At 40.6% G+C, this 13,881-nt stretch overlaps 1 protein-coding gene and 1 long non-coding RNA gene across 2 annotated transcripts; one reads left to right on the top strand and one right to left on the bottom strand.

Annotated features, from left to right (window-relative positions):
- The first annotated feature begins 322 nt into the window (after positions 1-322).
- On the top strand, positions 323-1,544 carry LOC4350195 (uncharacterized). Its single transcript, XR_001541035.3, has 2 exons — positions 323-719; positions 917-1,544. It is a non-coding gene; the product is annotated as an uncharacterized lncRNA (long non-coding RNA).
- Positions 1,545-4,284: 2,740 nt separating this feature from the next.
- Positions 4,285-8,366, bottom strand: LOC4350194 (ankyrin repeat protein SKIP35). The gene is made up of 4 exons (XM_015761845.3): positions 8,029-8,366; positions 7,175-7,777; positions 6,594-7,026; positions 4,285-5,514 (listed from the first exon to the last, which is right to left on the bottom strand). Exons 2-4 carry the CDS (start codon positions 7,774-7,776, stop codon positions 4,720-4,722), a joined length of 1,830 nt encoding a protein of 609 aa, XP_015617331.1. The 5' UTR covers position 7,777; positions 8,029-8,366; the 3' UTR covers positions 4,285-4,719.
- Positions 8,367-13,881: the final 5,515 nt, after the last annotated feature.

Below are 13,881 nucleotides of genomic sequence, written 5' to 3'. Positions count from 1 at the left end.
ACATGCAATGTGCCATTCCATAGGAATTTCATAGGATTTGGAAAGCTTCAATCCTTTGAATCAAAGGACCAAATATAAAAAAATCCTATAGGATTTAAATCCTATGAAATTCCTATATAAACCCTTTGATTCAAAGGGGCCCTTATATTATGGGACGGAGGGAGTAAAACAGATAGCATATAAAGTACTATTAGTTCCAATTGCAGGAGTAGGGACTATTGGGGGGCCCTACTCGTCGTCCTCCACTTGTAAGCATGGCATGGGGTTGCCCCCCACAAGTTGGTCCTTGATGCATTGCATCCAGCCCCCCTTCCCCTCTCTTGTGTTCTTCCTCCACCTCCCATGATTTGAAGCCAAGCCAAACCCCACCCCACTCATAAAATCGGCTCCACCTTCCCTGTCACCATGCTAATCTTTCCTCCTCCTCATCACCGCAACATCACCGAAAGGGTCGAGGATATCTTCTGCTTCGCCATCAGGGGAGGATCCACCTCTTCGTCCTCTTCTTCTTCTTCTTCCTCCTCCTGCGACGACATCTTTGCGACCCTGCCGCTTGGAGTTCTTGGGCTGTGCAGTTCTTGATTTGCTTCTTGGTTGGGGGTGTTGTGGGTTTTGAGGGAGGAGAGGAGTTCTTGGCTTGTTGGGTGGAGCGAGAAAGGGCGTTCTTGGGAGAGACGCGAAGTCCGGACATGGGAGCAATGCCAAGTTCAGGATCGAAGGTATCGGTTTCTTGATGTTTTTTTTGTTTTGCAGCCTAATTTAGTCTTTGTTAGGGTTAGTCAGTTTCTTTGAATTGTTGGGGGGAAAGGCATGAACTTTTTACTTGCCTTTCTTGATAATTTCAGATGGGTGTATTTGGTATTAGGATGATGATTGTTAACTCTAAAAAGGGTTTTTCTTTTCTTTTTTTCTTCAGATGTTGTCACTTTGCCTGCAGTTCAGATGATGGGCAAGTCTGCAACAGAGACTTCAGATCTGATCAGAAATCACAAGAACTCTCATACACATCTCAGTTCTTGGATTGCCAACTGATCTAGACAAAATCACAGATCAAAACATCTAGCCGAATTTGGGGTTTGTTGCAATGGAAGGTGTAGGTGCTAGGCAGAGGAGGAACCCTCTGATACCCAGACCAAACGGTTCAAAGAGGCATCTGCAGCATCAGCATCAGCCAAATGCTGCCGAGAAGAAGACCGCCGCGACATCGAATTACTTCAGTATCGAGGCGTTCCTCGTGCTCGTCTTCCTCACCATGTCATTGCTCATACTTCCATTGGTGCTTCCCCCATTGCCTCCGCCGCCATCGCTGCTGCTGCTGCTGCCAGTCTGCCTGCTCATCCTGCTGGTTGTGCTGGCCTTCATGCCAACGGATGTGCGGAGCATGGCTTCCTCTTACTTGTAAATACATCTCCTAGGGGAATTTATTTTTGTTTTTGTTATTTTGGTTTTGGTTTTGTATTCGACATAAGATGAGCGCGACGAAGCAAGCTGTAAAACATCACTTTCCAGACAGATTTTGAATGCTGAAGTTTAGAGGTTACATATGTTACTGGTCTGAAACTCTGAATTTGGGAATTCTGGTGTGATTACCTTACCTGACAAAAAAAATTTGCAGGTTTTTTTTTTCTGTCAAAGGATCAATCTTTTAAGTGATCAAATTCTCCAGCTGTACTGGAAAGTCTCCACCTGAGAATGGGCATTGTTTTGAGTTCTTCGCAAGCGACGGTATTCTTCGGTTGACCCTAGAAATGCATACAAAATAATCCGGATAGGGCGGCGATGTAAGTTTCCTAAGTTATATGTGAAGTAGAATGGCAGACTAAGTCATCAGTAAACAATGTTTATGCCCATGCTGCATTAGAATGGCAGTCTATAGGTCATCAGTTAACAATGTTTGTGTCCATGTTTTTACTAATGTTTGAACAGAATAGGTTCGCTTACCTAGTCAAATACCTTTTATTCATTACTAATTTAGCTTTCAGATGATCAGATATTGAAGTGTAAATCACTAAATATTTTTTTCCAATAACAAATAAGCCCATGTAGGAGCATTGTTACCCAAGCTTGCATGGTTGTCTTCCATTTCCTTCCTGTCATTATCATATAAGTAGTCTGAAATACAATCCATGTGAAAATTGAAGCCTAAGAAAGCACACATTTTAGAAGAAACTTCTGTCCTAAAAAAACATGTAGCTGCAGATTCGGTCGATGAACGCTATCAGAGGCAATTGATCACTACTAAGCAACTGAAGTATCTTTTTTGAGATAAGACAATTTTAAGTAGGGTATTATGCAGAGTGAAGTCCATGATAGTTTAGACTTTCACCGATAAAATCACAAAGAGAATTGGATAATTTCAGTTGCAAATCCCGTTCTACCGTGCCAATATCAACACTCAAAATTATGCCCTGATACTGACAGTTCATGAATATAACTTTCACCCCCAATACATTGCAATAATGCGGTTTTACTTCGAGGTTCTACCCTCTATCATTGGAATAACTGAATATCAGTTGACAAGAATACTTATACTCCCTCCGTTTCAAAATGTTTCACACCGTTGACTTTTTAGTATGTGTTTGACCATTCGTCTTATTCAAAAAATTTAAGTAATTATTTATTTTTTTCATATCATTTGATTCATTGTTAAATATACTTTCATGTACACATATAGTTTTACATATTTCACAAATTATTTTAATAAGACGAACGGTCAAACATGTGCTTAAAAGTCAACGGTGTCAAACATTTTGAAACGGAAGGAGTAACTTATAAACTTTAACTGAAGAATGGACGAATAACTCATTTTCAGCATGTCTTCACATGGAGACTGGACACTGAACTTCAGATCTCAAATCGACAAAGCAATATTTCTCCAGTCAAGCCACACCTAATTGGCTTCAGTGTTCTGAAAATCATCAGGGAACCAGAGAATTAGGGAGTAAGGGCAGACTGTGTGTTGGTCATGTCTAGAGCAGCTGACAATTTTATGCTGTGCCTAATGGGCCAAAATTCCGGTTACAGACTATCACCTGTTGGGCCTCAATACCCTATGGGCCGAAATCATAACATCAATCCCATAGAAAAAAGTTTACTTTGGGTCCCTCACCAAGGATCGAGTTTAAACCACGTCCCTCAACTGCAAAACCTGGTAAGCGATTTAAACTTAACCATAGATCAGAGACCTAAAATGAGCTTTCGCCAATCCACTATTATTAAGGTCAATTAGGAGAACTTATATAACTTTATGTTTTCCTTTACACTCATTATTCTTATTAAATTATAATATCTCTCTGTGAAATAGAACCAGAGAACATATTCTTATCCCCCTTGACACTAAAAAATTGCCAGATCATGGGACATGTGGCACATGCTTGATTCGTTAGCAGTAGAACTACAGAATAACACCATGATTAGTGGTGTGCGCACCCCCTTGTGCACTGAAAAAGGAATATCATGTCACATCATATGCACCTTCAAAAATATTTTTTCTCCTTTTGTTTGTGAACTAAAAGGCTTGAACCAATATAAAGAAAAAAAATCTCTGAAGTTTGACAAGAACCACCATTTTCTTCCCTGCTTTTCTAAGTATTTGTTAACTTCATTTCTCATTTTTAAGGGATATTCCTCTAGAACACCATTCATATTCATTCAATACACTAAAAAAATGATGAGATGCACTGCTTGCTTTCCCCTATGGCAAAAGTTGGACTTTGCTACTCAAATGTAAATTCATCAAGTCTATTATTTTTTGTTCAATTGGCCCTTGGAATTATGATACCTGACATAGGAGTAGTTACTAGTACTAAACAAGAACATTTATGCCTGACCAATCTAGGGTCCAGGTCTGATGCCTGACATAGGAGTATTAACTTGCTGGTTTTCATGGTTGCAACATCCAAATTGATGATGCCCTGAAACCATCAGAACGACACAGTGCCTGCCCTGTGGTAAATCACCAGACACAAACAGGCTGCAATCATGTTCATGCAGAACAATTTAGGAATCACCAGAGAATTTTCTAGTTGGAAAATAAACAATTTTCAGGGTTTTTTTCAATCAGAGATCACCAGGGGTGACATTTGGCAGATTGAACATTTTGAGCTGGCATGTCACAGCTCATGGTATGGCCGCGTAGCCATGGATGATGCTTGATAATCCGATGTTTGGAAGCATTCAAACAAAAGGAAAAATCAATTGACAAGAAACAGCAGCAAGATCAATATACTAGTATAAAACTATACTTCCTGTCTCGCGTCTCAATCAAGGCATCATCAACGCATATAAAGCATATACTTACTGTCCATTCATTTTTATGTTTGTGAAGCCAAGAAAGATGAGACTAGTCCATGTTCAAAAACTCATTAGTCCAAAACAAAAACATGACGCCCATGGCTAGCACTCAGAAAAAACTGGAGAACACTTTGCTCAATGCTTATATCATTTTCATCAAGATTATGATCCCAATAAGATCTACTCAACACTTGGCTCGACAAGAAGGTACACACCATTTTCTCCCCAAAATTATATACTCTCCGAACAGCGCCAGCAGGAGAGTTCTTCAGTCACTATGCTCTCAGAGACCTCAAGGTGCCATCGTTTCAGATGATTGTCCCCAAGCAGGAACATGACAGCACTGGAAAACACTGAAGATGGTGCATTGCCCTTGTTACTTTGCTTCTTGCAGCGACCAATGCAGATCATGTGGAAGCTGACCTTTCAAGTCTGGATCATGAAACACGGGAGGTGGTGCTCCAAGATGGCCAGGAGCTCTGTGCCTTGGCTAGCCCTGTCGAGTTGCCGGCCCTCGAGTCTACCAGCCGCCTCAACAAGCTGCCCTCTCAGCTTCTGCGGCAATAGCCGCCCACCTGACTCCACGCATTCCCTGTACAGTGGTAGGTAGGCCATGGCAATCACCAGCTCAAGTGGGAGGTCCCTCAGGCAGATCGGCGACTCACCCTTTTCCATTATCCTCATGAAGTTAACGAAGTGCTCTTGCGCAGACGCGAATCCCTCAGAAAAAGCTGCCTCTGACCAATGCTCGAGCATGAAAGATCTAAGCTTTGCATCCACTGCCTCATCGGCAGATTTTGCAATGTTGTCTGCTACAGCATATGTGGCAGCTGGGTCATTGAGGAAGTTTGAGCGGAGAAGGAAGTCCACACCATGCAGGGAACCGGTGCTCCTCTCACCAGCAGCCTTGAGAATTTCGACGCTGAGGGGTGCAAGAACATGCTTTGGGACTAGAGGGAGAAGATAGGCTGCAACTGCAACCTGGCTACTAGAGGTTGCAGCAGTAAGGGCTAAGCAAAGCTCCATATCCCGACAACCAAGGTTGACGAACCATTCAACAACTTGAAGGCATCCCCGTTCAGCTGCCCGCATTAAAGGGCCAAGAAAGGCAACCGCATTACCCTCCTCAACTAAGCACCCCATGGTATCCAGTTTCCCATAGTGAGCAGCAAAGCCAAGGGCTAGATCCACATCGATGTCCAAGCTATTCCTTCGAGCAATCTAAAAAAAAGATACAAACAACAGATATGTTAGAACGCTGCTAATGTTTCATGATATATTTGCACCAACAGACAAAATATCAGAAAGTATGAAATAAAAAGGAAAAAAATTCCTCAAACAGCCTGAGTAGCTTCTATTTCACAAGACCTATAATGCCTGTACATTTTTCAGACAGGAAAACATTTGTAAATATATCAAATAATCAATTGTTATCTAACTCAATTAAATTCGAGAACTGCCATATTTGAGTGATGGTCTAACCATGAAAAGGTGCATGGCAAAACATTGTTCTTTTTTTTTTTGCATGACTAAATACATGCATAGTGCACCTACAATGGAATTGGTCCAATTGCTGCCCAAAGTAGAGATGAATTACAAAGGAAACCCATCTGTGCACCAGCTGTCTAAAGTCAAAACAACTCCAATATATTAACCTATTTTAGGACCTGATCAATCAGCGCAGTTCAGGAAAGTCTTCCATCACGAATAGATTGATCACACCATTTTTTCCCTTTGATTGGGGATTCTCTATGTATCTCCAGTGAGATTAATGACCACCCCAAAATTTATGAGCTTCTCTAAGGGGAGAATTATACAATTCACCAGATTTTTCATGTATACTATAGTTATGTCGTAATGAATCTGGATGAAGCAAGTCAGCAGAAAACAGTCCCCCAGCTACTCTATGTAACAGATTATATGGATCTCCAGAAATTTGGAAAGTATAGTAATAGGTTAAGGTAGGTTCGAAGGCATGAAGGTTGAAGACGGTTACACCAAGTATAATTCAAACATGAGCAGTAAAGCTCCATAGAGAAAAAAAAAAGATCAATTTCCAGTCAAAAGGAACAAAGTTCTGAATTAATAGCAAAGGTGGTAGCTCTACATAGTTTCCATATTCATATATTCATGACCTGGTTATCATGGGGACCAATGTGTGGTGCAGGCTATTAAGAACCACTTAGTTGTGCTGCATTTATATTGTTTGCTCAGTAGGAGTCATTAACCTAAATAGTACAACTAATATTTATTATTAACTGAAATAAGATTCACATGTGAATTATTGTTTTTATTATTACCTGAAGTAAGATGCGCACGAGTTCAGTGCTTCCATAGCGAGCAGCCTCAAGAAAGCACTGGTTCACATTATCGGCACCACCCTCTACTAACAACTCTAAGAGTCCTTGTATTGCAGCTGCCGAGATACCTGATGCCCAACCTTGGTCAAAGGTGTTTGAGAAGAGTGTAAGAGGAAAACATGCCGCGTCAAAGGCCTCCGTGAAATCCTTCCCAGTAAGATCATTATCGGCAAGATCCAGAAATGTCTTGAAAGCAGACAGCTGAAGTTGGACCTCAATGATCGTGCCATGGTTTCCTCTGCCCTTGTTCTCCCGCACACGCGAATGCAGCCCGATACACTTTAGAGCCCACTCTGTGAACTTGTGCACCTTTGCGCTTGCTTCTGCCTTCAATACCTCGTCGCCATGGGATTCTTGAAGGCGCTCGTTCAACCTGATAAATACATAAACAAATCATTACAATCACCACAATTGTATCAGGCTAGTTTCAAATACAAAGCATAAAGGCGAATCGAATTCCCGAATTCGATTCGAAGTTTCGCGGTCGCAAAACATGCAATTCATGTTTTGGACAGGCTTACTTTTGCCCCATGAAGCTCACAGCGTCGGCGAGGCTGGTCGTTCTCCCCCTGCACGCCGACACGCACGACGCGAGGAACGACGTCCGGAGCGCGGCGCGGGTGAAGTCGTTGGCGCCCTCCGACACGATCCTCCGGATCAGGGCCACGACGGCGGCGAGCTCCTCCTTGTCGCTGAGGAACCAGATGGCGTCGACGGCGACGCAGAGCACGTCGTTGAGCCCCTGCGCGTCGGCCCTCCGCACCAGCGCCTCCGCGCCATCCCAGTCGTGGGAGCTCACCGCGTGCTGGAACGAGCGGCTCAGCTCGACGCGGTCCTGCCTCGACAGCTTCCTCTCCTGCTGCTGCTGCTGCTGCTTGGCACCGAGCTGCTCCAGGTCCAGCTCCTCGCCGAAGTCGGAGCTCACCGATCTCGGCTTCTTGGCGGCGGCGCAAGCCTTGGCGGTCTTGGGCGGCGGCGGCGGCAAGGGGCAGTCCTTGGACCCGGCGCCATTATTGGCATCCGCCGCCGCCGCCGCGGCGCCGCCGGGCTCGTCCATGTCCATCTCCGATGAATCCAGCTGCTCCTCCATCAGCTTCACGGCGGCGGACCTAACGTGGGGCATCCTGAACCCCCCAAAAAAAATTAAAAGAAGAAAAAAAAAAGGGAGAAATCATTTTTGGTTCGCCAACAAACTCCGATTAGAACAGCACCACCCCCACACGCATCAAATCAAACCCGGATGGGCTAATCTCCGTTAATCGGTGCGGGAGAAGGAATCAACCCGAGACCCCCAATGGATCTCCCTCCAATTCAAGAAATCAAAGAAACCAAGAAAGAAAGAAATCAAGAACCGGAAGAAAGAAGCGAGAGTCACCTTCAAATTCGATTCGACCCCGAGACGGATGGACGGGCGGCGGGAACGAGGCCGGCCGGCGAGCACACCGCGACGCGCCCCCAACCCACCCACGCGCTGGCTGGATGGCGCTGGCTCCGACACTGCTCGCCGGCCGTGAGAGAGCGCGCGCGCGCGTGTCGCGCGACGAGGAGGGCCAGGCCGCGGGAGAGGGGGCGCTCGAGCTCGGGCCTTGCACGCCGGCGAGGCGCGCGCGCGCGGAGGAGGTGGCTGGCTGGCTCGCTGGCTCGCCGCGCCTCGGCCGGGGAGCGCAGCGCGAGGAGAGAGAGGGGAGGGGAGAGGAGAGGAGAGAGAGAGAGGGGGTGGAGAGAAGAGGGTGTGTAGGTAAAAAGAGGAGAGGTGGAGAGGAGGAGAGAGAAGGATGGAGGGAAGGAGGAGGGGGACATGTGCCAGCAATTTCAAGTCATTTCTATTCTATTTTTTTCCCTTCATTTTTAAAATTTTGGTTTTCGAATTAAAATGTAAGTAAATTTTTGGGAAGATGTTTTATATGTTTTGGTGAAAACTATGGTTTTTGATTTAGCATTGAAGTAGATGTTTTAGAAAGATTTATATAATATATTACATGATGATTCTCTTGGCTATAACTTTATCGGTAACTGAGCTTGTGAAATACGTGCTTCCATCCGTGGATTCTAAATCAATATAAGTATATGACGGGAGAGACGGATAATATTTGAGTTTTTTTTATAGAATTGCACGTTGTTGTAGTAGTTTATTTAGTGAAATATCTACCTAAGATGAAGTAATTGTAACGGTGTAAATTTTAGCCAAATTAATGGTGAAGAGAGAGTTTATTAAGAAAAGAAAAGAGAAAAAGCCTAGACTTTTTATAGGCTAAATCAGTACTCACCTCTAAATTCTTCCATTCACCCTCTTATCTCTAGCCTCTTTCGATCTAACCTAAGAGAAAACCAATCACATAAACAAATTCAACTAAGGGGAATTACACAATGAATCAAAAAAGAATTAAATGAATCCAATTAAAAACATAAAACCTGAAAGTGCATCTAGGACCCCTCATTTATTTTGGTGTTAATATCAACACAATTAGAGGTTCACTAATGCTCTTTGTTGAGATGGATGCAAGGATAAAAAGGAGTGGAACTTGAGTTTAAAAGCATTGCGGCATCTTTTGTGGTAATTGTCTTCTAATCCATGTATATATTGTGTTCTTGAGTATTAGGATGCCGTACTATTAAGAGGGATACCACATGCATATAATTGGTAGAACACTAGTGCTCAAAATCCTGTATTTGAAGTGTTCCTTTTTTCTCCTGTCGGACTATCCGATCTTGATCAGACTATCCGATATTTCACAGAACTTTGCTCTGTGTCTTTGGTCTGAGTATTGGCTAAAAAATATCGGACTATCCGATATAAGGTTGGATTGTCCGATACATCGGATTGTCTGAACTTTCTCAGAACTTCACTCTCTGTCTTGAATTGCTTTTTATTTCTCTTGAGTGATTTTCAGATCAGACTATCCGATGTGATCAGAGTATCCGATGATACAGAGACTCCGAAATCTATTATATATTAAAAGTCCATTAAACTCCCTATAAACACTCTCAAGCCGCCACGTGAGCCTCCTAAAATCGCTCCTAAGCTGCCACGTGGCACTTTTATGGCAATAGTTCAAGAGGTAATTTGTTTTTTTCCATTTAAAATTGACTTGTTACTTTGGAACTCATATGTAATGGTTTTTTTTGGGGGGGGGGGGGGGGTGGAGGGAGGGTTTAAATAGTTTTTTTTTCCTTTTATTGTGAAAGGGTCTTCAGAGACTAGAGGGGATTGAAAAGGCAATTTAAAATAAAATGCCGATGCTAAATGGAGACTATATGTTTCATTTGAATCAACAACTGATCACTTTGAACCTTGCAACATCTCAACAAACTTCATTAGTAACCCTCTTTTTTATTGTCATTAACACCAAAATAATTAGGGGTCCTATATGCACTTTCATCTTGCTTCATCAAGTTTGCTATACACATATCAGTTTTTTTTTAAATTTCTTGATGCGTGCTTTTCGTTGCTGCATGCTATATGATAAGAGAATGTCATCTAAGCTATATTCCTATTTACTATAATATCGCTTTGCAATAAAGTATATGCATGATTTTATTTATGTATTCCATATATATTATTTTGTTAATACTATATGATATTATCCAATTTAAACCATACAATAGATATTACTTTTACATGCATTTTGGTTAAGTTTTATGCTTACATCGTTTATTATAGAACTAACACGATCAATGTTTTAAGTTGATTGTTAGGCATGTCATGCTGAAAATATGTTTTTGCAGAAGCATGCAAAAAAAAAGGTATTTAAAATTTTAAACTATGTCAATTGATTCTTAAGCTTGGTGATATAATGCTCAAGCTTCAACTATACTGTAACTAATTTCAAAAGGAATTATGATTATATGTGTTTCATAAATAAAAAAACATCATATTTTGTATGCCAAAAATGTAAAATAAAGATATTTTGGTTGCCATGAACCATTAACATTAAAAATTATAGTTATTTTACTTCAAGCTTGCTCAAAATCACAGCAGCACACAACATTTTCTCTGGAAAGTAGGGACATCAAATCAACAAATCTATTGTGCACTACTTTGATATTGTGGTTAAATATACGAATCTCATAAAGTATCATCGACCAATCCATCGTATGGCATAAAATGTTGTGGTGATCATGTGATCTGATGTTCCCATCAATTTGTGTTTGGTTTTCTTTGGCAATTAAGTGTGCAATGGAAGGACTTTGGAGGTGGCAAATAAATAAATACGGTGCAAAAATAAATAAGTAAATAAATAAAGATGGCGTTTTCATGCTTTATTTCACTCTCGTCAGCTCATGAAAGTGAGAGTCGCCTCCCATCACAGGCCACCACCAAACACACGTCCCTCTCCCATGTGGGGCCCTCCTTTATTTAGGTTCCCTGCGGGCCCACCCCAATAATTACAATGCCCTTCACAGCTCTCATCTTCTGTGCTCAAGCATAGGGTGGCATCTCATGTGGCTTTAAGGAAAAATATTACTAGCACTCAGTAGTTTCTTTCAGCATCTCCAGTTTCCAATCTATAGATTTTTATTCAAATTATGTATAAGAATCTATAGCTATGGGCTCTGTTCGGCTGCAATTTTTATTACTGTACTGCAGCCAATAGGAACATTGTTTTGTATTTGTAGCTGTGATAGCCCAGCAGCTGCATATAGCAGCCAAACAGACCCATGCAATTCAGAAAAATGAACTAGAAATAACCTAGTTTTTTTAATTATTATCAGATGACTTCCTTTTTATTCAATAGATGCTTCTTAGAGTCCCGAGTTTTGAAATAAGGGCGCCATAGTATGCATTGTGATTTATAGTGATGAAATTGTAACTGGAAAATAATCCATGAGTAAATAATTTAATGTGAAATTCATGCACATGAGTTATAAATACAATTTGTCAAGGTCTCATTGATCCTTTTTATAATTGTGGTCTCATGCATCGTTCCGTGCAAATAATTTGCATTATGTTTACACAAGATCTAATTCTAAATAATGTTATTTAGAAACTTGTCTCACAAAATACCCTGAAAGCAATAATTGGGTTAGACCTTCCGACATGTACAACAACAATAATTATACAGTCTGGTGAGTGACACGTTGGATGTTTGCTAATATGTTGGGGAGAGAATACATATACGTCTCCTCATGTACAAAACAACACAGGTATACACTGTGCATGTACTTGTTACACTCCCCCAAGTCATGGAAGCATGTTACTCTAGTCATGTTCTAAGTCTAACTTTAAAACCTTTGTGCATCGATATCAATATCTTTTGAATATTTAGATCGGATGCATAAAAACCATATCTGCAGGCTAGTCCAAAAAAAATGGTTCATAATATTATAGTACCTACAATACAAATTAGTAATCGAAGTTGCGTCTAGAAGACGGTACTAACATTAATATGTATAGATTTTTTCAGAAAAAATGAAACATTTTTATGACGGAAGATAATATTAGTCACCTTGTGTTTAGCCTTCAGTAATGGGTAGACATAGGAACCCATGAAATGTTACTACCATATTAACAATTTACACATGCCATTTTCCATTATACACAACAACTTACTATTGTACTAATATTTTCTCTTGTACATAAATAATTTTGTATAATATATGCAGCAAGTTGGGCCACACAAGGGACCACAGAGAGAGAAGGAGAATGCAGGCAGGAGATGGGGGGCAGCAGCACACGGGCGCCACAGAGAATTCCAGCTTTTGGTCTGCACCACGGATCTGCAGGTTGCAAATTACTAAGCAATTGCTACAGCCAAATCAAAAGAAAAGTTATTTATATTATTCATTTATTTATTTTGAGAAACTAAGAGCTCGTAATGTACGTTTCACTCACCCATATAAACGTATACGCACGTACCCTATTTCTATAATCACCTCTAGAATATACTGATATATCTTAAGATTAACGGACCATTCCTTATCGATGAGTATATCACCTGCTAAAAAGTTTAACTGTAAATTTAAATACAATTAGCTGTAAATATAAATTTACATGTATTTATTATTGTACTACTACTCCACTAGTATATTTATTATTGGTTTTTTTATTTAGATTCCTGAGCCCAGAAACCCTCGCGCTCACTGCTCTCCCTCCCCTGATTCTCTGTGTGCGTGGGTGGGCCAGCACCACTTGATGCCAACACATTATTATTAAGCGTCTCTGACAAAGCGGTTAATCATGTGGGACCACCTTTTGTGTAGGGACATGACATGAATTTTTTTCAGCTCTTTTTAGTTTTCTGCCGGTATTAAAAACTCGTTAGTATTGCATGACACACGTGTCCTTTACAAGGTATACAAGCTTACTCTAGATGGATGGGAAATGAAAAACAATAAACATTACAAACATCATAAAAATATTTGAGGGGACACCAAAACTATTGCTTTATTATTTTTATCTAATTCGAGAGAGAAACCGTAATGAAATGATGAATTTGTCCCTCGAGCTAGCACATGTATGTTACTCGGCTTTGGTTTGATCGAACCGAACAATGCCATCTTTTCCGCCCGACCCCCTTCAAAAATCTAGAATGGCGACCACGACTCCACGAGTACATTTTACAACTTTCCAATTTGTTTACTTTTTCAAATGTTTAGAAAAAATCAATTGTTTATTCTTTTCTTATTTTTCCAAATTTTCAAACTACACATTATGCAATTTGCAATCTACTATCGCCCCAAGTATATTGCTGCCATATATCAAATTTCTTCTTTGCATCAGGTTAGAAACTTGTGGCTCAAAAGTCATTCTTGTATTTTTGAAAAAAAAACTCTCTCTCCAATTGAACCTAAATAAAATAATAGCTACGGTGCCTGTACTATCCAATAAATTACATATTTGAATGTGTCCTTTCTTCATCGTACACTTTTATTGTCCAACATCAAATTACTTAAAGTGTTATGTAGTAAAATTTGCCAATGAAAAGTGTTTATAAAATTTGCCCGTTGTTTTAGAAGAACACTTCTATATATATATGACATATCATATATAATTGGAATTTTGGTGGTAAGGTTTCACAAAACTACCCACATCTGAATCCCTCTTAATCACAAAAGCTTTCTGATTCCCAATCATTCAAATACCATTTAAGAAAATCCTATATTATAGTTTATTCTTTTTCCATAGACGGTTCACGAAACTTCTCTAATTGGTGACCTTCTAATAGTAGCGTGATGTAAACAAATGAGTCTTGTTTCAACCATAAGTAGCATATATTTTATCAGATAA

Source organism: Oryza sativa, chromosome 11, assembly GCF_034140825.1.
Source record: "Oryza sativa Japonica Group chromosome 11, ASM3414082v1".
Classification (NCBI taxonomy): Eukaryota; Viridiplantae; Streptophyta; class Magnoliopsida; order Poales; family Poaceae; genus Oryza; species Oryza sativa.
Note: the sequence above shows the minus strand (reverse complement) of the source record. Positions and strands in the feature narration are given on the sequence as shown.

Excerpts from the sequence above, each read along its gene's own strand:
- LOC4350194 (XM_015761845.3), bottom strand. The coding sequence starts at position 7,776 with ATGCCCCACGTTAGGTCCGCCGCCGTGAAGCTGATGGAGGAGCAGCTG. Across the intron at positions 7,027-7,174 it reads GTGAGCTTCATGGGGCAAAA|GTTGAACGAGCGCCTTCAAG; the intron begins GTAAGCCTGTCC and ends TGTATTTATCAG. Across the intron at positions 5,515-6,593 it reads TCGTGCGCATCTTACTTCAG|ATTGCTCGAAGGAATAGCTT; the intron begins GTAATAATAAAA and ends TCTTTTTTTTAG.